The sequence below is a fragment of the Sciurus vulgaris genome (genome assembly GCF_902686455.1).
Source record: "Sciurus vulgaris genome assembly, chromosome: 5".
Taxonomy (NCBI): Eukaryota; Metazoa; Chordata; class Mammalia; order Rodentia; family Sciuridae; genus Sciurus; species Sciurus vulgaris.
In genome coordinates, this window is record NC_136465.1 from 5,192,415 (window position 1) to 5,217,583 (window position 25,169).

At 50.0% G+C, this 25,169-nt stretch overlaps 1 protein-coding gene across 3 annotated transcripts in view; it reads left to right on the plus strand.

Annotated features, from left to right (window-relative positions):
- MCPH1 (microcephalin 1) overlaps window positions 1–24,076 on the plus strand; it is a 211,684-nt gene extending 187,608 nt beyond the window's left edge. For 2 of the 3 annotated variants that reach the window (XM_079141817.1, XM_079141819.1), the window contains one exon: window positions 23,692–24,076. In XM_079141817.1, coding sequence (XP_078997943.1) covers window positions 23,692–23,810 — 119 coding nt within the window. In that variant the 3' untranslated portion in view covers window positions 23,811–24,076. Of the gene's footprint in view, window positions 1–954; window positions 1,038–23,691 lie in introns of those variants that run through there. The other variant, XM_079141818.1, reaches the window with a different exon arrangement.
- The last annotated feature ends 1,093 nt before the right edge of the window (window positions 24,077–25,169 follow it).

The following is a 25,169-nucleotide window of genomic DNA, read 5'->3' on the forward strand; positions in this document are numbered from 1 at the left end:
AGACAGCACGAATGTCCGTGGCCCTCCTTCTGAAGTCCACCCGAGGACTCCCCCAGCTCAGACCTCCTGCGTAAGCACAGTGCATTGGGAAGGCAACAGTAAATCCTAGGACACCTTCTCAAGTCACAGCCAGGACGAGCCGAGTTTTTCCTCCATTTTCTTTTCTCTATTCGTAGAATAAGCGCACTTTCCCCTCATCTCAGGCGACCATCGTCGCTTTCCGTCCTTCACCACTCGTCCACGTGGCTTCTCACGGTCCTTCCAGTGTGACTGCAGGGTGACCTCCTTGTGTAACCGGCACTCACTGCACTCAGCTGAGTGAACTCCTCGCACCTTCCCGCCACGCTGCCCCTCAGCTGCATCCCTTCTTCCTCCTGGTGGTGGGAGCAGAATGTCCAGCAGAGGCTCTCCGCGCTGGGGGCGCTGCAGCCGGCCCCTGGGCAGGCCGGGTGAGCACCCTGCTGCCCCTGCCATGCTCTCTTGAATTTCATGAAGCAAGTGTGTTTCCCACCGAGGGGACCGCAGAGCTCCCTGGCCCTGCTCTTAGGCTGAACCGTAACAAGCCAAGTTTTGGGAAACGTGTTTGACTATTCCGTGTAAAATACCTGCTAGGCAGATGGAATGGCATGGCATGGACCATGTTAGTGTCACAAGGGAAACTCCTCTAAACGCCTGTTTATACCCCGCGTTGTACCAGAGTGTTTGAGGGGGCTGACTGAGGTTAGAATTCAGGTCTCCATGTCCTAGACTGGCACCTTTCCCAGTGGAAGGTTCCGCCTCTGTGTGCAGTAACCTGACAGGGCTGTGGCTGTGAGCCTGGAGCTGAATAAGTCTGCTTTATTTTAGTTTATTGGAAAGCCACAGGTGCTGCAAGGTCAGGTGATACTCCTAAGGTCACACTTGCTGTGCTGTGGTTGCTGTCCTGAATCCAGCTGCTTTTCTCTCCCTCTCTAGATTCAATCACTCAGCACAAGGTCTGCGCCTTTGAAAACTACCTGTTGCCGTAGTGACAAAGACACCAGCACGTGGCATCTGCAGCCAGCTTGCAACACCATCCTGGGGTGCAGAGCAGCCTTCGAGGAGGAGCCGAGGTGGAGGAGCCTGAGGGCACAGTCTGCCTGGGGCGAGATGCTGTCTTAACTCCAGCGCCAGCCACTCACGTTTCAGAGAAGCATGCCCACCCTGCCTGGGCCCTCTCTATGTAGTGCTGTTCTTTTTATCTTAACAATGATCACAATTGAAAGACGGCAGAATCTTTGTCATTAAAGCACTGTACTTTCAAATAAAGAGTGGAAATCCCTTTAGTCGTCTTATTACTCAGAACAGGCAGCTCGTCAGTTTCCTGGCTTTGACGCCGAGACCTTTTCGACGTCTCGCATTCTAGGTATGAGGGACGTCTGTTAGTCATTAAGTGACGTTTGTGTACCTGAGCCTTCTCACAGTCATTGAGGAGGACAGGTGTGCAGGGCCACGTGATGACCGCTTGTCCGCGTGTGGCCCTGGTGTCCAGAGCCTCACCAGCAGGAGACCAGAGCTGCACCCGCCACCCTGAGTCTGCGGCAGGGGATGAGCCCTGCACCCCCTGACTGGCTGGCCGCCTAAAGGAGCAACGCTAAGCCCAGGTGAGGCTGAAGATGCCTCTAAGAGCCACCATGGCACTGCCTCTTTCTGTGTTACTCACTGTCACTCAGCTCCTGTTCCCAGCTCAGGTCCACGTCAGTCCCTCAACAAGTGTAATGGATCCGTTGTTAGAAGAGGAGAAGAGGCAGGCCTGCGGCTGGAATTGAGGTGTCCCGGGTTCGTGAGCACGGTGCTCACCCAGCCGTGCCTCATGATGCTCATGAGGGGCAATGGCTGGACTTAGGTACAGTCCAGCACCCCAAGTCCATGCCCTTGCCTGTGTCCACAGCGCCCACCACCCAGAGGTTGGAGGCCGACAGAGGTTGTGCCGACTCATGCTGAGGGACACTGCAGAACTCCCATCTGCCCCAGCTCTACCTAGAGGGAATACCAGCCCAGCCTCTGCCCAGCAGGGCTGAGTCCCCACGCCAACCCCAGTCCCTGGTACTAACCTGCCAGCAGCCGGTCTCACGAGGACCACATCTTATAAGGAAGGGCTTGTGCTGGGCCTGGCACCAAGTCCATACGTGCTGCCTTGCTCTCCTCCCGCAGCCCTGCGTTGGTTTCTCCGGATCTGCAATCCCTCACCCAGTGCACACAGGACTCTGAATTTTGTTCTGTCTTTAATTTGGAGAAGTGGGCAACTCTCAGCCCTTCTATTCAACAGTATGATAGGCTTTCTACCCAGAGAAGAAGGCAAGAAAAAGAATCCAAGACCTACAGACTGGAAGAAGTAAAACTCGTCATTCTCAAGACTGCATGAAACGATACATACAAGTCATAAGGAATCAAAGAAAAACATACCAGAACTTACAAGAAGTTGGGCAAGATTACAGAGTACAAACCAATATATAAAACTTGTGGGGTCATAATTCTGTAATAGTTAGTAGGCAATTTGAAGTGAAATTCAGAATGCAATTTCATTTATAGTAGCATCTAAAAACACAGGACTAAACTTGGCGAAGAGGTTTAAGACCTGTACACTGAAACATGAAGCATTGCTGACAGAAGTGAAAGGCTAGAGAAATGGAGAAATGTGTGAAGTTCCTGGGTCAGAAAACTCAGCATTGCCAAGAAAGCTGTTCTCAAGGTGACATACAAATGCAGGGCAACAGCTGTCAAAACCCCAGGTGGCTTCTGTGTAGATCTGGAAAGCCAATGCTAAACTTTATATGCAAACACAAAGAGACGCTAGGAAACAAACATTAAAAAAAAAAAAAAAAAAAAATACAAAGTTGGAAGACTGAGAATACCTGATTTCAAAACCACTGGAATTGCAGCAATTGGGAAGTAGGGTGTTGGTGGAGAACAGACATGCAGACAAGGAACGCAGCAGGAATCCAGGTCTCAATCCTCCTGTTTATGGTCTGGTTTTCAACAAGGTGTTAGACAACCCACCATAGTAGAGTATTGCTTTTAACAACTTGTTCTGGAAAAAAACAAAGGAAAAAAATGAAAATGGAAAATGTAAAAGCCCTTAGATTTATCTCATAACACATGCAAAAATATACTCAAAATGGACCAAAAATGTGAGTCAGATCTCTCAACTGCAGCCCCAGGGACACTTCAATGAAGAAAGTGGTGGAGGGGCTGTCCCGTGCACGGTATGCTCAACAGTGCCTCTGGCTCCACCAGTAGATGCCAGTAGCACCCCCTGTGCCAATCAAGATGTTTCCAGATACTCCCAAATCTCTCCCAAGAGCAAAACAGTCCCCAGTTACTGTTAATCTGAAATATTATAGTGTTTGGAAGAAAGCAGAGCAAGACCTCTCCCATCTCCGGTTAGGCAGGTTGAGATCCGACACTAAAGGTATAATTCATAAAAAAAAAAAAAAAAAAGTTGGGCTTTATCAAAATTTTAAAAATTTACTCTTGAGAAAAAACCATTAAGAAAATGAAAAGATAAGCCAGAGACTAGGAGAGTATTTGTACACTGCATATCTGCTAAAAGACTCGTATCCTGAGTATGTAAGCAACCCTCGTCACTCATTAATAAGATCAACACCTCGCCCAGAAAGCTGTGCGAGTGATTCATGAGCACAGGAAGAGGCTCTCCACATTCCTGCTTAGGGACATGCAGATGGCACCATGAGACGCCTGCTTCATTCCCACCAGAAGGGTGGGGAACAAAAGACTGAAACCAAGAGTTGACATGCATGTCCAGAGACTGGAATGCTCGTGCATTGAGGGTCTGCCTGGCCATGCGGGTCAGTCTGAAGAACCAGTTGGCAGGTTCTTCACAAATGGAACGTGCTCACCACGTGACCAGCAGTTGCACTCCAGGGATGAACCAAGAGACCTGAAGACGCAACTACACAGGATTGCAGGCACACATTCACTGCAGGCCAGCTGCCCGTCTGCTGACACCTGGCTAACCCGAACTCTTCATCCGTGCCGCAGAAGGCCACTCAGCAACAGACAGACAAGGCGTGGCTCTGTGCAACAACACATACGATCCTCAAAATAGGAAAAGTCAAAGAAACCAGAGTCAAAAGATTGCATACTGCATCATTCCGCTTGGATGAAACTTCTAGAGCCCAAAAGTAGAGAGGCGGAAAGCAGACCAATGGTTTCCTGTTGCTAGGGTGGAAGTAAGAATAGACAGCAAGCATTTTGGGCGATGGAAACATTCTAAACCTGGATTATAATTGTGATTGCACAGCTGTGGACATTTACTAAAATCATTGGTAGTCCTTCAGTGAGTGAAATTGTGGTGTGTAAATTATGCATCACTAAAGCTGTTTTAAAAAAAAAAAATGCTGCGTGGCAGCCACGGAGCCCTGCACTCCTCAGCTCTCCTCAAGAGCTCTCCATTCAGCAGTAATTAATGCAGTTAGGACACCCCCTCCAGCCTCCAGCCTGGAGATCCTTTAAGGCTGGCCTCAGCTGTCAAGTCAAGGCCCTGCTACTCCCGTGCTGTCCTCAGCCAAGATTGGGCAGAGCAGGGCCTGGGGACCTGGCTGATTGTGCCCAACTCCAGACCCTTTCTTAGTGGGTCGGTGCTTTAGAATCCCCTTCTGAGCCCGTTGAGTTGGCTGAGGCCTCGTCCACCCTGCAACGTCAGAGCTACGAGGTGGCTGGAAAGCTTTCCTCATCTGACCCTGTTCCCACCGGCCTTTATTTCCCTAGGAGTGCCCTTGGTTCCCCTCTTGCTCTCTTGACTCCACATCAGCTGCATGTGGGGACCCACTTGAGAGAGAGTAAGATGATGCAGGTACAGTCCAACAGAAGTTGAGTGGACACCAGTAGCCAGCACCCCAGTGACACAGAATATTAATAGTCTCATTTATATTCAGGTCAGATTTTGCTCTAATTTACTTACAGTGGCCTGGTCCCCAGTGTTTGGGGCTGGGGAGTGTGGGCAAAGGACTGAAGGACTTGTATTAGTATCTAAAGATGCTAGGCTTTTCAGAGGCTAAACAACTGACCCTCAGTCACATAAACGGGTGGACAGAAGAGCCAGCGTGGGGAGGCAGGTGTCCTGCTTCAGCTGCAGCGCTCGGTGCTCTGCACCGTCCTGCAGGCTTGTCCGGCCTGAGCACGGTGCTCTGGCTGCACGTAGTTTGAGAGTGTCCCCTCTAAAGGTCCTGTGTTGGAAGTTCAGTCCCCAGTGCGGCCATGTGTGGGGCAGTGGGAGTGTCAAGAGGCGAGGCTTGGGGGAGGCAATTGGGCCCCTGGGGGGTCCTTCGAGGGGATCAGTGTACCCTGGGGACCCCAGGCTCTCTGGCTTCCTCTCTGCCTCTGAAGTCTCCCCTTGCACTTGCTTCTGCTGTTGGGATGACATCTACCGTGAGATCCTCTCCAGGGCCAGAGCCTTGAGCCTCCCGTACTGTGGATTCAATAAACCTTTTCTCTATAAAGTGCCCCAGCTGTTGTGGTTCAGATACGACTGTCTCCTTAAAGTCTACTTGTCAAAGGCAGTGCACAAGTGTCCACAGGTGGGGTTTTTGGAAATGACTGGACCTGAGGGCTCAAACTTCATCAGTGGATTAATCCATTTGATGGATTCACTATTTGGACTACTGGCTGGTAATCATAGGCAGGTGGGTGGGTCGTGGTTGGAGGAAGTGTTTCACTGGGGACATGACTGTAGGGACAGTGTCTTGTCCCTGGCATGCCCCCTGCCCCCGTGCTTCCAGGCTGCCAGAAGCTGAGTAGCTTTCCACTGCCACACCCTCCCTCCATGATGTTCCTCCTCACCTCAGGCCAGAGCTTTGGAACCAGCCAACCATGGACTGAATCCTCCAAATCCTTGAGCCAAAGTAAATCTTTCCTCCTCAAAGTTGTTTATGGTGGGTACTTCGGTCACAGTGATGAAAAGCTAATAGACCAGCCTTGGGTATTTTTTTATCATAATGAAAGACAGACTGATACAAAATGCGGCTATGAAAACGTTGGTTGGGCTGACAACTCGTGATCAATTTTTACCTGCTCACTGAGGCCACCACCCTTGGCATTGTGTAGCTGCTCTGCGTCTGATGCATAGACCTCGGGGTGCCCACACCCTCCTTAAACTTACAAAGCATTTCCATAAAACCTTAATTGACATTTGCCTTTCAGCCTTTAAATAGCAAGAGCCTTTAACCAAATGATGCTGCTTGAAAAAGTGTAATTGGTAAGGACAGACCACATCTGGACAGAACTTCTCATTAAGTTGGGGCAGGAGAGATGGTAGCCTGAGGTTTCTGATCCTCACCTCCCCACAGTGGTGATATCCATGGTGCCCGTGTAGACCCTTTGAGGTGGTTTGAAAACCACTGGTCTCTACGACCCCTCGTGGCACTGACAGGGCACCAAGACCCCTGAAGTCATGCAACAAACGCGCAGTCCTCTCCAGGGAATCTACCTCGGAGCTTCCGACCTACGGTACTTGTGCCCTTTGTGGCCAAGAGGACACGGATTGAAATTGGATACGCAAAAGGGGTGAGTTTGGTGGGATTCAGAGAACTGCTTTGAAAGTTGAACATAAGACAAGCGGAGATGAGTGAGGTTCCGGCTGACATTGTCACGAGAGCTCTCCATGTGCCATTGTGGCCTGCACCCGTGGTTATGTTCACACACGGCCACGACGTTTCAGAAACTCTTCACAGTGTGTCCAGGAGAATGTCATGCCTTGGTTTTGGAAATGCCGCTCTTTAGCTTAGGGAATATAACTTCCAGGTAACATTTATAATCATGCCCTTTATAATTCACTGGAAGAATGTGTAAGAAAAATCTCTCTGAGCATACTTATGTAATGAAGGACTGAGAACTAAGTGCTACCTCACCTGGGAAGATGGTCAAGCGGCAGATTCTAACTCGGTCGTGGGTAAGTGGGATGGGGCCAGCGAGCAAGCGCCCACGAGCGGCAGGGCTGGTTGAGTGGAAATGTTGCGAATACTCCCAGGATGTTACAAATTTACATTCCATTTACTTCTGATTAAGAATTAGTGACCAGGGGATTTTAACGCCTTGTTAAACCAATTCGCTGTTTGTAGCAGCATGTTACAAATATGTCGGATAACTCCTGTCAAAGTGTTCAAGGGTGGCGGGGCGCAGTGGCACACGCCTGTAATCCCAGCGGCTCGGGAGGCTGAGGCAGGAGGATGGCGAGTTCAAAGCCAGCCTCAGGGGACTGGGGAGATAAGATAGCTCAGTTGGTAGAGTGCTTGCCTCGCAAGCACAAGGCCCTGGGTTCAATCCCCAGCACCGAAAAAAAAAAAAAAAAAAAAAAAAAAAAAAAGCAACAAAGCCAGCCTCAGCAAGAGTGAGGCACTGAGCAACTCAGTGAGACCCTGTCTCTAAATAAAAGACAAAATAGGGCTGGGGGTGTGGCTCAGTGGTCGAGTGCCCCTGAGATCAATCCCTGGTACCCTCCCCACCAAAAAAAGTTCTCAAGGATGGCCAAGGCGGTGACTCAACTTAAGCCATTAGAATCAACTGAGGAACTTGAAGATAGCTACAAACTCCGGACTCCACCCCAAGGAGCGTGATCTAACTTGTCTGGACATCCACGTGCTGGGGAGGATGGTATCTACCCTGTGAACAGTGGACGCACAGATGTGTCTCTCACCGTGAGGACCCTTATTGCATGCTTTCATAACACCTGCTCCCACCCCAGACCACGGACTCCTGGCCACCACGGGCCTGCCTTCCTCTTCTGCAGCTGTGGGTCCAGTACCACTGTGCAGATGGGTCATGCGGGACGTGGCTCCCGGCCTTGCTTCTTTTGCTGTGTCCTTCTCTGGCAGTCCAGCCGTGTCCTGTGTGTTGCTAGGCAGGATGCAAGGGCTTGCAGGTACTACAGGCTTGTTAAACCATGCGTGCCCCGAATAGGTTGGAGTAAATGTGAAATGCTCTAGCCGCTAGCCTGGGGTGTAGGAGTGAAATGTCTGCTAAATCTGGATTTGAAGCCCTGGGAAATCGACAGCTAAATAAGCCCTCGACTCTGAAGCAGAGGCTTGGGGTGGCATATTGTCACCACGGCTTAGGAGTCTGAGCCTCTGGGCAGGGCTGACTCAGATTGGCAGAGGAGAGTAGGGGGGCAGTTTATCCTTCTCCCTCTGTTCTGTAGTCTGAATATTTGTGTCCCCTTCCCCAGATTCATATGTGGAGATCCTCACTCCCTGGGTCATGGTGTTAGGAGGCGGGGACTCGGGAGGCCATCGGTTCAGGTGGGTGGAGCCTCATGGGAGGGCTCAGTGCCCTACAGAAGAGACTCCAGGGAACTTCCTTGCCTCCTCTGCCACATGAGGACCCAGCAAAGGCCACTATCTGTGAACTAGGAAGCAGCCTTCACCAGACAACAAATCTGCCAAAGCCTTGATCTCAGACATCCGGCTTCCAGAACTGTGAGCAATACATTTCTGTTGTCTGTGAGCCACCCGGTCTGTGCATTCCCTCCAAACGGCCAGAACAGGCTACGACACTTCCCCTAGCGGTGGGGTGCACAGAGAGGTGCGCGGCAACTGGCATTTCCCCAGTGCCTGGGATTGTTAGGACAAGTGGGTGTCATTCCCTGGCCTCCGGGATCCTCCTGTGCATGTTCAGAGGTGCTGTACTGCGCATCACACAGTAGGAGGTGGTTGCTGGGTAGATCAGAAGTTAACAGGTGAAGGCTTGAGAAGCTGTCAGTCTCCATTAGATTAAATAGGATTGTCCTCAGCCCTGCGTTATCAGAAACTCAGCAACTGGTTGCATTAATCAATTAGGGAAAAAAAAATCAGGAGAGACCTGAGAGTGGCTGAGAAGGAGCTTCTGACCAGATGTGTCGGTGCTATTTGAATAACAAGGATTTAGAACTCAAAGGGAGACTAGACTTACTCCATTTACTTCTAAATGGAAATGAATGATTTATGTATTCTGAAGACCTCCCTGCCCAGAGTCACCTACAGTGCCAGTCACACATGCCCATTTCAGAGCCGGCCTCAGATCAAGCCGGGACCCCTGGCAGAGGGGACTTGCTTAGCAACACCAGGAGCACTCCTGTGCCCCGAGTGTGGCCTCCTTGGGAAAGCACCAGGAGCAGGCCTCTGGATGCACCACACCCAGACCAGCCAGGGCGAGACCCCGTCTTTCCAGAAGGAAAGGTAAGGAAAGCAGGTTATTTACTGCAGGAATTAAGATAATGAGATGCAAAGCAAGACACAAAAGAAAATGCGAATCTGCCAGACCATAAAGTAGCCCTATTGTTCAGAGACTGTCATTCTGGGCTGTGCATCAGGGCAGGTTGGCTGCTACAGGTAAACACAGACCACAGGCTCACTTCCCTTTCTGTTTAAAGCCATTGATGCTGGTTATTTTACTGTGCATAACAAGTGTGGATTAATTGCACATGGAGTGAAATCACAGCCAACACTCACTCCTGTGCGTTTCCTGTCATTGCTTCCTTGTGTGACCTTTCCCTAGTTAGAGGAAATCGTACTGAGAAGAATAAGTATTGTGTAGGGAAAATACGAAGAAGAAAGAAAAGGAACAGACAATGGCCAGGTTTTTGGCTTCTAAAATAGTGAAAACCATTGAGTACACTTAGGAACTAAAAGCCGCCCTGCTGGAACACACCTAGAAATACTGAAGAAAATGTCAGAAAGCTTTCCAAGCGGCTTTTCAGATGTGTTGGGGGACTCCTAAGGTGGAGGTGTCCAGGGGCCTTGGAGTCAGGAGAGAACTGGACCCAGGCGGGCTCTGGTAAGGGGTCAACAGATGAGGCCGGGACCTGTGTGGAGCGAGAGGTGTGGGAGCCGAGACCCGGACAGCACTGACGTCCTGGAGGAGAGGGGAAGGCCCAGCGGGGCTGGCAGAGAAGCCAGGTCAAGCGGCCACAGCTCCCGTCAGGGAGGCAGAAAGAAGCCGAACAAGTTTCAGGCGGTGTTGTTCACGCAGGCACGCCTTGCGAACTCAAAAGAGTCGGGAAAATCAGCATATGAGGAAGTCCCAAAACTAAATCTGTCAACTTAAAAATGTACATATAAAAAATCGGCACATCAGAAGAAACCATGATGTTGGACCGGGCTGAGGCTCTGTGGTGGAGAACTTGCCTAGCACGAGTGAGCACTGGGTTTGATCCCTAGCACCACAAAAAAAAAAAAAAAGATTAAATGTAGGTGCTATGTCCATCTACAACTAAAAATATAAAAAAAAAACCCCATAATGAAAATGACAGACTATTCAGAGCTGGAAAAGAAGCTTTGGGGAAATAGCTAAGGCAACGTGTATGAGGAAATGGGTAGTCCTAGCTGCGTGTATTAGTAACGGAAACAAGAACCTAGAAATTCATTAGCTAAATGCAGAGTGAAAGGAGTTGGGGAAATCAGAAAAAGTGCTAGGAGAAATAATAAGTTGCTAGCACAAATTAATAAAATAAAAATAAAGTAGAATATCCTAATAAAAAGATGTTTCTTGATAGTCAAATTTCCAAAAGTTGGATTAAGAATGAAAACAAAATTAGATATGAAAAGGGAAGTGTAACTACTACTCACGTACAATTCTAAATTTTCAAATTTTGAAGTATTTTGAAAACATGAAATTAGCATAAAGCAGCCTGTGGAAAGTGAAAGAAAATGTAGAAGTTGATGTCAACCTAAAATCACAACAGAGAGAAAGGCTCTCCAAAGAACTATGAGTTTACTGGGGAAGGATCAGTGGCAGGCTGGGATGTGTGCTGTCATGGGTCACATCTGGGCAGGTAGAGGCAAGGGGAAACTTTACCTGAGTTGTAACCCGGTAGGTCCCCACCAGTCAGCGAGGGCGCCTCAGGCCACTTTGAGTAGGCAGCTGCTGGGGAGACTCCCAGGAGAGGATTCCCTGTGTGAAGGTCACAGTGGCCTCTGTGGGAGATGGTGGTCTTCAGAGAACCCCAGAAGTCTCTGTCATAGGCACGGTGTTACAGCGTAGGTAGAAGGTGTCCCTCAGAAGCTCAGGAGTGAGGCACTGCGAGGCTTAGAGGTGAAATCGGTACCTGTCTTGGAGATCAGGAGCAGGTCCTGGTTACCCTGGTGGTGAAGATGAAACACCTGAGAAATCATGGAGCAAGCGTAGTAACAAGTTTCATTTAAAAGACAGAACAGAGATCAGAGATCGTAGAGCAGAGATGGTAGACCCAGAGCAAGTGCCTGTGGGAGGGAGCAACCGGCCTCTGTAGATCTCAGGTTCCCTTCCTCCCTCACCCTCTGCTTCTGTCTTGCCTAGGGTGACCAAAAAGCAGGGAAAGAGCCACCCAGGTGGTGTTTATTAAGACTCTTGTGTTGGGAGGAGTGATTCCCCAGAGGTGCCCAACCTTGAGGGGGGAGCGCTCTGAAAGTATTAGATTTCATTTCCTTTTCTTTGAATTAGCCCCATCTTTCCAATGCAGTCACTTATTATCTAAGCTGACTACTTGTCCTTTGTCCCTGCCTCGAAATGATTAGGTTATGAGCAATTTAGTGCATTAATCCACTGGTAGGGATTAACTGTAGGCAGGTAGGGTGTGGCTCCTGGAGGAGGTGAGTCTCCTCCATTTGTCCTTGTGGAATGGAGTCTCTCCCCCTCCCCCTCCCTCTCCTCCTTCCCCCTCCCTCTCCTCCTTCCCCCTCCCTCCCCCTTCCCCATCCTCTTCCCCTCCCCCTTCCCCATCCTCTTCCCCTCCCCCTCCCCCTCCCTCTCCTCCCTCCCCCTTCCCCCTCCCTCCCTTCCCTTCCTGGTTCCTTCTGCTTTCCTCTGATACCAGTTCCGCATGATGCTCTACCTTAGCCCATGTCCTAAGGAATTGAACTGTCGTCTGTGAACTGAGAGCTTGAATCTTTGAGCCCCCAGATAAGCTTTTCCTCCTCCAATGGTTCTTATCAGGTCTTTCAATCACAGCAGGGAAAAAACTGGTTGAAACGTGGGATTGGGAGGCCCTTCTGCGGCCTCCCAGCTCCGACTTGCTCTGGGTGTGGTGTGACCCCATTTGATTCTGACGGTTTTCCCTTTAGAAGTAAGTGACAGTATTCAGCAAAAACAGACTGAAATAGAAAATCACCATCAAATAGGGGGAGGTCTGGAAGAGATGCAGAGCTGCCCTGCCCTCTCCCTGGGGTGTCGGGCTCCGGCATCCTCCCAAGCTCAGTCTGCAGGACCCTGCTGAGGAAGTCACAGGGATCTGCTGTGCAGCGCTCCGTCGGGTGTCCCCGTGCAGCCATGGCCATGGAATCACGGCTTGACCAACCTCAGTCTGCAGCCCTCCCCTCCCTGGAGGCGTGGTCACCAAAACCCCAGTCAGGTGGTTGGCCTTTCTGGTGACCACCCCAGCCTGAAGCCCTCCAGGGGCCACCATGCGGAGACCCTCCAGTGTGCTCAATGTGCCCCTCCATGTCCCCAAGACTGCCGATCAACCCAGTCAGCTTATTCAACTGGCTCAGGCATTGTGCCCTCTTTGCACTGTGATCGGGGAGGTTCACCGGGACTTCAGTGAATTTACGTTTTCCCTCAACACCCCGTTGAGATTCTGAAATGCAAATGAGGAATAATTATATACTAAGTCTAAATAAATACAACAACATGAAGAAAGGGGTCTTTTGCCCTTTCCCTCATCCAAAGTGGATACTAGCTCATTTGAAGACTTAGAAACAAACAGTGACTTTAAAGCAAGTACAATGGGACAATGCATAACCCCCAGGACTAACAAGGCAGTGGGGACCTCGCATACCCGGCACTGGTGGGGGCACTGGTGGTGGGGCATAAACTGACACGGTGGCTGGGGAAAGCAGTCTGTCAGTCAACATGGAATCCTAAGTGTTTGTATCCCTGACCCAAATAATTAATAGTAACAAGATTTTCCAAAGGGAGGAAAATTATCTTTGTCCAAGAATATTCATCGTCTCATCCTTGATATTGAAGAGAACCTAGAAGCAATCAAGTGTTCATCAATATGGAAGTTATTTGGTAAAGTTGTTGAACATCAAGCTGATGAAATGTCAAGCAGCCATTACAGAGTTTAGCTAGGAAAACTGATACAGGAAATGTTTATGATATGAAGTAAAAAGTGAAAAAAATATACTTACACAATCAGAACCACACAGCACTCTGTGTACAATACGGCCACACTGTAGGAAGGTAACATGGAGAAACCACAAGAGTGAGGTAACTGGACCTGATTAATTCCTGTGTGATTTTTGATAAAGTTACACTACATGGTCAGCAATATTACTAATGATTCTGAAATGAAAGCTTCAGGCACTTCATACTCAAAACCAGTTGCTCTCACCGCCCTCCCGTCTGGGTGTTGAACCGGGGCTATTTCCTGTTTCTTCGCCTACATGTCGGCTCCATTTTCTGTGGTTGAGTCACTCAAGTACCCCTGGCCTGAGCCGCCTGCTCAAGTGGGATGGCCACACCCTCGCAGCCCCCTCTGGGGGCAGCTGCTCAAAGGAAAGCTCTATAGACGACACCAAGTCCAGGCAACGCCCTCCCCTTCCTCCGTGCTGGTCCTTCTTCCCTGCTCTGCTTCTCTCTCTCGTGTTTTGTGTTTTGCTGCTGTTGGCTGCGGCGATGGTGTATGTGTGTGTTTTCTGTGTTCAGCTCAATTCTCTACTTCTCTTCCATCTGTTTCCATTTTCTTTTGGAAAGCCAAAATGGCTTCCTCACGTAAGCGAGGATCAGCAGGGCTGCGCTCCTCCCTGGCTCTGGGGAGAACCCTTTGCCTGCCTTCTGCGCGTGCTGGACCCTAGGACGACCACAAGGGGAGTCTCCATCTCCTCACTTCGCTGTGACATCCGTGCTCCCTCCTTCCAATGGGCAGACCCTTGTGATCATTTGGATGGCCGCAGGCTCACCCAGATAACCCAGGATAGAATCTCTATTTTAGGTCAGCAGATCAGCCCCTCTCCCCTCCGTGACCTCGAGTCCACCTTCCCGACCTGAATGCGGACCTCTTCGCGAAGCTGTCTCTGTCCCTCCAACTCACACCGAGTCTGTGCTCACTGATCCTCCGTCCTCAGTGGCACCCAGACCAAGAACCCGAAGAATTCATTTTCCAGAGCTGCAACTTCTTCAACTGTCAATAATCACAGTCATGCCTGTCCTGGTGCCCAAGGGCACAGGATGAAGGCCAGGAGAGGATGCCCTAGGGGAGGAGTTTGTGAGTAGATGCCCCTTGATTTGCACTGTTCAGAGACATGCCCACCCAAACACAGATCAGAGACCCAAGTCAGGAATCCCCAGCACAGCTTAGGAAATGCACAGCAAATAGCCTGGCTCCAGACACTCCAAACGGTGGGGAAGGAGATTGCCTGCTTATCATTACTGGGCGTGCTTAGCAATTACTTGATGTAATTGGCCGTAACGTAAGGCTAGAATGTGTCTATTTCGGAGTCATCCGTGTTTCTAATTAGAGTGTCGTGTCCCTGCTGTCAATTTTGCTTCTGCTACTCTACTTAAAACCATGAAGTTTATTTTTTGTGCCAGGAAGACACTATCTATTTTATCCCTCTAATATTTGAACTGTTAACTGAGACAGTAATTAAAATTATTGACCTGAAACTAAACAAGAGCATACACATATCCTTCAGGCTACACCAATATTTTGTTTGGTCCGCGTCCCCAACGCAGGCCTTCAAGTTTCCCAAAGCCGTCAGCCTTTCCAGGGACTGAGCCCCACCTAGACCTCAGATGCTGCCAGCACCATCGCTTCATTAATCTGGTTTCGATTGTTAAGTGTTTGGATTCACAGCTTATCTGTGGGAACGAATAGTTGTTCTATTTTGAACATTCCAGAGGGAAGGCTCCCCGAAGTGTTGCTCCAGCATCCCTCCCGAGGCTGCGCGTGACCTCGGCCAGGCTGCGGAGCGCACCGGCTGGGCTGCGCCTGTCAACACAAAGGCAAGGCTGGGGCCCCCACCGCCTGCGACTCCCGCAGCTCAGGGCCCCGCGGGAGGAGCGGGAAGAGAGCCTGCCAGACCTCAGGACTTGGCCTCGAGAGCCAGGCTTTGGCCAGCTGGAGCACACGGCCAATAACGTGAAACCCAATCACGAAATCGTGGGGAACCCGTCAGGGAAAAGAGAAGGACGCTTTGTCCTGAGTGCATGGAGCTGTGGGAGGCAGGAGCAGGAGAAGGAGCAGGGCTGTGACCCACGAGGCCAAGCAGTGTGCTCCAGAAACAGAACTGGGGACCCCGCGGGCTAGGGCCGCTGGTCACTCGAGGAGGCAGGAGGCTCAAGACGGGTGCTGGTTCCGGAGGGCGCAGGAAAACTGTCCCTGGGCAGCTGAGCCCAGAGAGGTCTGGGAGCAGCCTGGCGTGCAGTCAGGGCTGAGAGATTCAGGGTTCTTGAGCTAGTCCCACCGCGGCCCTTATGAAAAGATTTATTGGATTGAGGGGCCACCTGAAAACATCCTTCGAGCCCAAATTCGACCTCGGCACATAACCTCTCTGTGCTCCAGGAGTTAGGTCCTCGCTTTCTTCACGCTGCACCAAAGGGACAAAGAAATTTGGTAAAATGATGCCTGTGGCTCTCAGTTTCAATGAACCCAAGCGGTTTGCCTGTCGCCAGAGGCAAAGGGGCGCTCTTTGAAGAGGCGGGGTTTCTCCCAGCACTTCCGAAGGAAGAGTGTTGCACCTTGCTTCCTGAAGGCCATCAAGCTGGCTCTTCCACCTTCCTGTGGTGCTCACTCTGCCTTCCCTGCAACATTTACCTCCAGCACATGTCTGGACGTCAGACACGTGCTGAGCGCCTGCTCTGTATCAGCTGCTGCGCGGGCCCCAAGGCCCAGGAAGAGCTAAGGGCACCACCCTCCAAAGCTGATGGCCTGGAGGACATGGGGCTGGAAAACGAATGAAGATATGGCCCGGTACGTTCAGTGAGGCCGAGGACAGACAGCTTTGAGCAGGCACGATCGGTTCTAGACGGTGAGGCGGAAGTTTAGAAAATGCTTCCAGAAGAAACTGGCACCTGATTCATTGTCAGAGGAAACGGACATCCAGGGAGGGGAAGAGACCTGGAAGAGGCCGGGCACCGCAGGGCATGGGAGGCACGTCCAGAGGGTCTGGGGGGAGGCCCAGCAGCGGGCTGCTCCCAACAGCCTCCTAACTCTCCAGGCAAGAAATGCGGAGGCACTAGACTGGGTTCCTGGAGACTGAGGAGCGTGTTGTGAGTGGCGCTTAGCAGGTGGTTCTGCAGTGCTGGTTGATTGGCAGCAGTGTGGGGTAAGCAGAGGGAGGGGCGAGCGCAGAGTCCCTGGGCTCAGGCGGGAAGGAGCGTCCTCTCCAGAGGGTCTGCACTGAGACAGGAGCAGTCAGTGGACACAGGGGAGGAAGTCTTGTTGCTGAAGGAGTTCTGAAAGGGCCACAGGGCACAACCCCACACAGAGCCTAGGCTTCCTGACTGTGTGGCAGGCCGTTAGACATTCTGGATTTCTTTCTTCTATTGCTGCTGCTTCCCGCCCAGTACCAGAGACTGAGCCCCGCGCGCTTTACCACTGAGGCACATCCCCAGCCCTTTTAACTGCGGGACAGGGTCTCGCTGAGGTCCCGACTGACCTTGATTCACGGTCCTCCTGCCTCGGCTCCAGCCTCTGGGATCACAGGCGTGCACCACCACGCCCAGCTCACTGTCAGCGTTTGTTACCCCAGGGTGTGAGTCAGTGGCTTACGTTTCCAGCACTGTATGCTCATCACAATGGACATCTGAAAACACACCACAAAATCTGCAGAATGCCCTTGGGGACCGGGCAGACCTGTGAGAAAGCTGGAGAAACACGCCAGGTCTGGAAACAGTGGGGAGAGGGGTGAACATGGGTGCTGTAAAGCCCAGCGCCTGGACCCACGTGGGTGCCTCCCCGGGGGCCTGTGTGCCTGTGTGCGCCTGTGTGTGCGGGGCAGAGCACGGGAGGTAGCGCGGAGACCACCCCAATAACATGACACGCGGGGAGGTGTCACTCCCCCGAAGAGGGCACAGAGGGCAGAGGGATGAGTTCTCCACAAGGGCCAACGGAAAGGAAAGCATGTCTCTGTCAGGCCTGGAAGAGGCAAGCGCGTGCCTTCCAGGAGGAAGCCCTCAGCAGAAGTTCTGACGACTCTTAGAGGTGAAGCCACCATGATGCTGGGCGTGGTAGTGGCACTCACCTGTAGTCCCAGCCACTCGGGAGACTGAGGCAGGAGGATCCCAAGTTCAAGGACAGCCTCAGCAACTGAGGGAGAACCTGTCTCAAAATAAAAAATAAAATTGCCTGGGAATGTAGTTCAGTGACAAAGCACCCCTGGGCTCAATCCCCAGTACCAAAGCAGTACCAAAAAAAAAGAAAAGAAAAAGTGACCGCAAAGCTGAGTGCACACATACATACACAATTTCAATATACCACATGTCACTGAGAAAAACAAACAATAGTCCCAGATGGACCAAGACTTCAGACCTCAGCATCATCAGATCTAAATGACGAAATGTTTGTTAAAAGGAAAACATAAATAAGCCAGGCACAGTGGTGCACACCTGTAATCCCAGCAACCCAGAAAGCAAAGGCAGGAGAATGGCAAGTTGCAGACAAGGCTCAGCAACTTACTGAGACCTTAACTCAAGATAAATAATAATATAAAAGGCTGGGAATGCAGCTCAGTGGAAGAGCATCCCTGGGATCAATCCCCAGTACCACAATAAGAAAGAAAGAAAGAAAAGAAAAAAACACAAAGGATGTACAAACACAAGAAAGGAGAAAGAAATTCCCCCAAAATGATAAGATCAAGTTGAAAAAGAATGAAATAGAATTTATATAAATTAAAAATAATAGTAAAACTTGAAACATATTAGTGTTTAAGTCTTTCTCAATCACCACATAAAAAGAGACAATCCTGGCAGCAAAATAAAGGAATTTTCAAAATACAGCAGGCAGGGACAACACAGCACCAGCCACAAGAACACGTGGGTAGTGTCTCTGGAGGAAGGCCGTTCTGGGCGGTGCTGATGGACCTGGGCACAGTGGTTTCTGGGAAGCACAGCAGGACCACTTGGGGAGAAGGACTGGGTTTTGCCCAGTCAGCAGCTCTGAGTGCAAGGGACCCACAGCAGGAAGCTCCTGGAACCTTCTACCCCCATGAACTCTTAACACAGACCCATGTGAATGCCGCCTTAGCCAGGGCCATGCCCGAGGGAGAAATTTTGGAGAGTGGAATCAAAATCAATCAAGACAGGAACGACAGGCACAAAAGAAAAAGAAGCTTAGGACCAGAGTCAGGAAATCTCTTTGGTGAAGGATCTGGTAGGGCGCAGGTTGTAGCTCAGTGATAGAGCACTTGCCTCACATGTGTGAAGCCCTGGGTTCAGCCCTCAGCACTGCATAAAAATAAGTAAAACACAGGTATTGTGTTCATCTACAATTAAAAAAATTTTAAAGGATCAGGAAGGTACTTTTCAGCTTTGAGGATCAGATGGTTTCTTAGCTCCGCAGGTATGAGACAAAAGCAACCCTAGATAACAGGTAAGTGAATGTTATGTTCCCACAACACTTCGTTTATGGATGCTGAAATTTGAAACTCTGAATCTGCTTCACATGTCACAAAATCCTATTCTTCTTTTGTTGGTTGATTTATCTGAATCCTTTCAAAAGGCGAAACCATTCCTAGCTGGTAGCAGGCCAGACTTGGTTTCTAACTCCTGATGTCAATGAGTTTTTAGGGGAGAGCCTATCACCTTCTGAGTCTTTGAGAATTAAATTCTCAGGTACTGAGGAAAGGCAACCACAGAGGCAGTGAGAAGAAGGTGAGCTTTATAGACTCAATGGAGTGAATTCATGAGGTATTTTATGTCATATATCTACATATATATGTATATTTATACTCCTACTTTTGTCCACTAAACCTCTTGGTGTCAAATTGTGGACTTGAAATGTATTTCTAAATGAAATTGGATTTCACAGAGAAATGGCTGATTTCACATCAGCCAAAAGAGAAATCTGAGATGAGTCTGGAATGTCTTCTGATACCAAATAACAAAGGAATATCAGGACTTCTAAGGTCACGTCCAAAGGACCCAGAAGCCAACGGGAGGAAGCTCCCCCTGGACCAAGTGGAACACTTTAAGCTTTAGTGATAGTCCTCGCAATGGATGAAACCCTTCAGGAATGCTTCACCATGAGTTCTTAATGCTATTGAAAATGGCAGCCACGAAAGGGAATGGAATATCACAGTGAAAACTGCCAACACAGGGAAGCAGTCCAGCATTTACACTCTCTTCTTTATAAGATGTACCATGGTGAAGAATAGTGAATGAGGAGAAGTGTGTCTTTACAAATGTATTCCAAGGAATGCATGAAAAAAAAGCCATACACTTAGAAGATGGCCTTTGTGATTTCACCGGAATGGAACTAGACATAGTATCAGTAACTGCTAAGGTCACAATAAAAGAGACAATAAGATATTATGTGCTTCCAAAGGTCTCGACAAAGGGATTGAACCTGAGCATGACCTAGGCCGTGGGTTCAGCACTAAACTCCAGGAAATGCCAAGGACCAAGGAACATGCTAAACCATACCACAAGTATGCAGCCACCAGAAGCCACATGATGGGAAACTGTACACATCAAATGATGGGGTCCTGCACCGATGAATTGGATAATGTCAGGGAGGGAAGAGGCTAGAGGAAGAACATGGAAATTTTTTAATTTTTTGGTACTGGGGATTGAACCCAGAAGTGCTTCACCACTGAACTACATCCCCAGTTGTTATTGTTATTGTTGTTGTTGTTTTAATTTTTAATTTTGAGACAGGGCCTCACAAGTTGCTGAAAGTCTTACTAAATTGCAACACCTGCCTCAAATTTGCGATCCTCCTGCCTCAGCCTCCCAAGTTGCCGTTCGTGGTTTGTTTATTTATTTGTTTGTTTTAGTACGGGAATCAAGCCCAGGGGCTCTAGCATGCTCACCAAGCACTCTACCACTGAGCTACATCCCCAGTCCAAGCATATGGATTTTTAAAAGATATATCAAATAAGTTTAAATGGCCAAGAGTAACAAAAATATTACTGCAAGTATGATGTAAAAATTAGACAACTGGGAAATACAGCCGAAGAAATAGCTGAGAATGCCTCGCAGAAGCAAAAGTGGGAAATAGGAAAGAGCAACTGAGAAATGAGACGAGAATGTCCGACATATGTCCATTTTGAGTTTGGGAATTAAAAGGTGGAAGGATGGCAGGAAGATGATATTTAAAGAAAACTTAACGGACTTACTTCAGAAATAATGGCCAAAATTTTCCAGGATTGAGGAAGCACTACAATATTCAAAGCAAGCTAAATAAAAATAAATTCAGAGACAGCCCTTGGCCATGCCAAATAGCACCAAGCATGAAGGTAAGACTGGAGAAGTTCCCAGAGGAAAAAGGCAGATGATCTGCAAAAATGTCAATCAGCAGTCTTAAAAGCAGCAAGCAGAGCTGGAAGACAGTGAAACAGCCACAACCGCTAGAAAGTGATGACGGACCTAGGGCTGCAAACCCGATGGGAGGACTTCCAAGGGCGAGGGGAAATCAGAACACGCCCAGGTAAACAAACGAGGATATTCACCACCAGAAAATTCAGTGGAGATACATTAAGGATGTACTTCAGGAAGACTGAAAGGATTCCAGAAAGAACCGTGAAACGTGAGGTTTGGCAGGAAAACGGTGATAAAGACATGGACGGACTCAAACACACACTCAGTGCGTAGTGATGACTGCACAGTCCTTGAGGCTGAAAACAGATTGATCCAGAATACTGCCTCCCGGCCGCCAGGAAGCTGAAAGCAGTGGCCAACGGAGCAGACGCACCCTGAGATCTTTGCGGTGCTCGGAGGATGTAAAAGAACTCCACATTAACTTCATTAACTTTAGATGTAAAGTAGGTAGAAAGGATTTCAAAGGTAACCATGGAAAGAACAGTAATGTGTCAAATACCTTCAAAAGCCATAAAGACAAATGGAATGCAAAAACGGGAAAAATTAAAGTCGATGCGCTCTTCGTTTTTTTTTGTTTTTGTTTTGTTTTGTTTTCCTGCAGTACTAGGGATTGAACCAGGGCGCTCTACTGAGCTGCATCCCCAGCTCTTTTTGTTTATATTTTGAGACAGAATCTCACCAAATTGTGGAGCCTCGAGGTTGGAATCCTGCTGCCTCAGCCTCCCAAGTGGCTGGATTACAGGCCTGAGTCACCAGGCCCAGGGAAACCGACACTGTCCTTAAGTAAAGACAGCTTTAGAATGAGCAAATCAGCACGCATCCGCCTCCGGAGGCTTTCCCTGCGGGCTCGGGCGGCATTAGACTATCCAGAAAAGCAGCGGCTGGTGTTCCGACAGGCTCAGAAGAGCACGCGGTGAGGAAGCTTCCCCAGGCTCTCCTACCTGGAGCTGGAGCTGATGAATATTTATCGATTCCCTGACTATTAGAATATTCTGGATTGATTTTTAAACCTGTGCCAATTTCAAGACACCAAGGGTAGCTCTGGCTACCAGGGAAATGGGCTTTGTTCGGACCGTCCGTCCTTCCTTCTCTCCCTAGCCTCCCCGTCAGCCTCCCTCACTGCACACCACCTGCCTGCAGCCACCACGCTGTGCTGGTGGGAGGACCCAGGCCAGCTAAGGCAGCGCCCTGAGGACTGGAATGGCCTTGTTTCTAGCGCTCATTTAGGGTGCTGCCAGATCTTTAAAAGAGGAAAGATAGCCACCATTCAAGTTCAACAACCACGCCTTCGGTTGATAGCCGGGGCGTTCTCCTGGGCTCTGGCAATCGGCGAGGACTGTCTAATGAGACCAGTGGGGTGTTCAGCTGGGGTCCAGGTTCTCAACTTCAGAACAAAGAACTGAGCCAGACACAGAAGTAACAAGCAGGGGGAGATTTACAGAAAGTGGAAGTGGAAGGACACTCCTTAACGCAGCGCGGAGTGGGCCAGGTAGAGGCCCAAGGCCCCTGTCTGCCAGGTCCTGTCCTGGATGCAGAGCAGCGGCCCACCCTCCTCGCAGACCTGACTGAAGCCCTGCCCTGTCTCTTCCCTTGGGTTACTTTGTTTCACCTGATCAGAACAGTTTCCATCGCTCGCTTTATTCTCGTCTAATTAGAATACAGAACTTGTTCCTCTCAGCAACAAGCCCTGAGTGGCAGGAGTTGCCATGGCGATGCGACTTCTTGGGAACAAGGCTGTGCGGACTCCTCTCCCCAGTGCTCCTGCCAGCGCTTCCCTGTACCCTGCCTACCCTGCCTCCGCCATGGTGACACCTCAGCTCCCACCTCAGGAGCTTCCCCGTCTGTCAAGCTGACGCCTGAGTGAGTGAGTGAGTGAGTGAGTGAGCGAGTGAGTGAGTGAGCGAGCGTGTGTGTGTGTGTGTGTGTGTGTGTGTGTGTGTGAATTTCAGCCTGATCTTCTGTGGTTCCCCTCAGTTTTACGCTGTGATTTTGGCAGACAGCTTGTTTTTGCTCCTGCGTGGTGAGCTTCACCAAGAGGTTCCCATTTCTTTGGCTCTAGAACGCAGCCACAAAAAGTCACAACAAAGGCTCAAGACTTTCTGGCTGGCTTGATGCTACAGCTGCTGACAGACTAGCTGTAGAAGTAAAAGTAAACTGGAGGAAGTCACTCCTGTCTGCATCGTGCTGGTTACAAAACCAATGGCACCCAAATTACAGTATTATATAAGATAATGAGCCGAGCGTTTGAAATTCTACAGAAATACCTGCTTCCTGGCCCCACCATTATATAACTACTGTCCATAGTATAATTGAGGTACTGTAGATTGGAAATAAGGTACAGGAAAGAATGCTGTAGATTTCCTATTCTCAAACATCCCTCAGTGCAAGCAGCCCACAGGATAGTGGACAGCTAGATGAAGGTCTCCCTCCTCTGTTGTTGGTTTTTATTTGGTTTGGTTTTGATTTTTTCGGCCCAGCCATTTTGATTTTGTCCTAAACTGACCCCTGGCCCAAGGGAGTGTGTGGGAATGGAAGGACCTGCTCCACAGCGGGTGGACACTGTATCCAGTGGGGAGGAGGCTCTGGGCCTCCACCCCAGGAAGGGGCCCTTATCTTTGCCATGCTGCCCCCTTCAGAGGGAGCAGGAAAAGGAAGAGGGCCAGGGCATGAGGGCCAGAGGGCAAGTTAAGGGGCCACAAGGGCAGGTGACCACACCCTGGAGTGGGAGGGAGGAGAGAGGCCAGAAAGTTCCCACAGGCCTTCCAAGAACCTGGAAACTGAGGAGACCAACAGCTTCATCTGGTGCATCATTCATTGCTATCTAGGGTTCAAGCTCCTGATAAGATATTCAGTTTTATTTCAACAGTTCCGGGGTCAGGGACAGTCCTACTTGGGGGGCCTCTGGGTTGGTACAGTGAGCAGGGATTAAAACTAAAGGGATTAAGAAAAACAGGCAGGCCTCATTGGCTGTGGGAAATGGGGAGAGCAGAGGAAATGGAAGGGAGAGGAATCAGCTCTCCCCTAGCCGGGCCAGGCACGGTGTCCAGGGTTTGTTGTCCCTGATGCCCAAGGGGTGAGGGCAGGCTGTGGATGCTGAGGCTGTGGTCAGCCAGAGAGCGGCACAAGCCTTGGGTCCCACATCTGCTCTGGGGGATCCAGGAAGCCCGTGGTATTTTTCAGGCTGGATTTGGGGTGGTGCCGATCCTTTTCTGTTCCTTGCAGGCGCTCCACAGAGGAACAGCGAGACTCACGTGGAGCTGGCCTGTGCCTGGGCCAGCAGTTCCAGGCAGCAGCCTCACTGTGCCCCGAGGAGGGTACCAGCGAGGCACGAAGCACTCTGAAGAAAGCACCCGTGTGGTGCCTCCCGCAGGGCAGAGGCCTCTGGGACAGTGGCACGACAGTGGCAGGACTGCCTCACGCACAGCAGGACTCTGAGGCCACATGAGCCCTCCAGGGGTACTTCTAACGTGGCCTGGGAAACGAAGTACCGGCATGGTGGGTCAGAGCCCTGAGCACCCGGCCTTGGGAGGACCATGGTAGGGGAGAAGCCACCAGCCCAAGATGCTGTTGAGACTCCATCCTTCTTGGCTTTCCCAACAACTGAGCCACCTCCTCAGAAAAGAGCTGCAGGTGTTGGGTGCACCAGGTAGGTGAGGAAGACGGGGAGATGTCCTCTTCCCGGGGGTCAGAAGCGGGTGGGGCCTATGGGGCCTAGGCACCAGGGATGGGTCTGCAGCTTCGCCCTCTCCTCTGCGTGTTGTCCATGCACGCAGCCAGGGCAGTCGGTGCTCCCGGGAATGACACCTGGGAAGGTGAGCAGTGGTCAGGCCCCATGTCCTCTCCAGTCACCAGGAGCATTTGCTGCCTTCCCTTTCATTCCAAGACTGAGGCGACAACAGGCTAACTTGTGAGCACTCACAGCTTTTCCTTGTCCACGCTTTTGCTTTCCATGGTTTGAGTTACTCACCATCAATTTTGGTCCAAAAATATTAAATGGAAAATTCCAGAAACAAGCAACTAACAAGTTTTAAATTGCACATTATTCTGAGAGATGTGGTGAGATCTGGAGCTGTCCCCTCTGTCCCACCTGGGAGGTGACTCATCCCTGTGTTCAGCACACTACACACCTGTTGGTCACTTGGTAGCCATCTGGGTGATCAAAGCAACTGGGCAGTTTGGCAGCTTCGAGCCCCCTCACATGGATGCCCGGTGTGACCACGTCTCCGCCATGCCCCACCTCTCCTCAGCAGGGAGACCTGGCATGATCTCACGTCGACTCAGGAAGGGCGAGCACAGCCCAAGAAGGTACTTTAAGAGAGACACACAGGGCTGGGATTGTGGCTCAGTGGGAGAGCACTTGCCTGGCATGTGTGAGGCCCTGGGTTCGATCCACAGCACTACATATAAATCAATCAGTAAATAATTAAATAAAGGTCCATTGACAACTAAAAAAAGTATTTAAAAAAAGAAAGACACACATTTTATCACAGCATATTGTTATAATTATTCTATTGTTAGTAGTTATTAATCTCTTCCTGGGCCTAATTTACAAGTTGAACTTTATCACAGGTGTGCACAGGAGAAACGTAGTATATATAGGGGTCAGTACTACCTGGGGCCTTGGAATGTTCCAGTGCCTTCTGTAATTAAAAGGGGACCCAGGGCTAGACAAGAAAAGTCATTAGATTCTCACTGCCCAC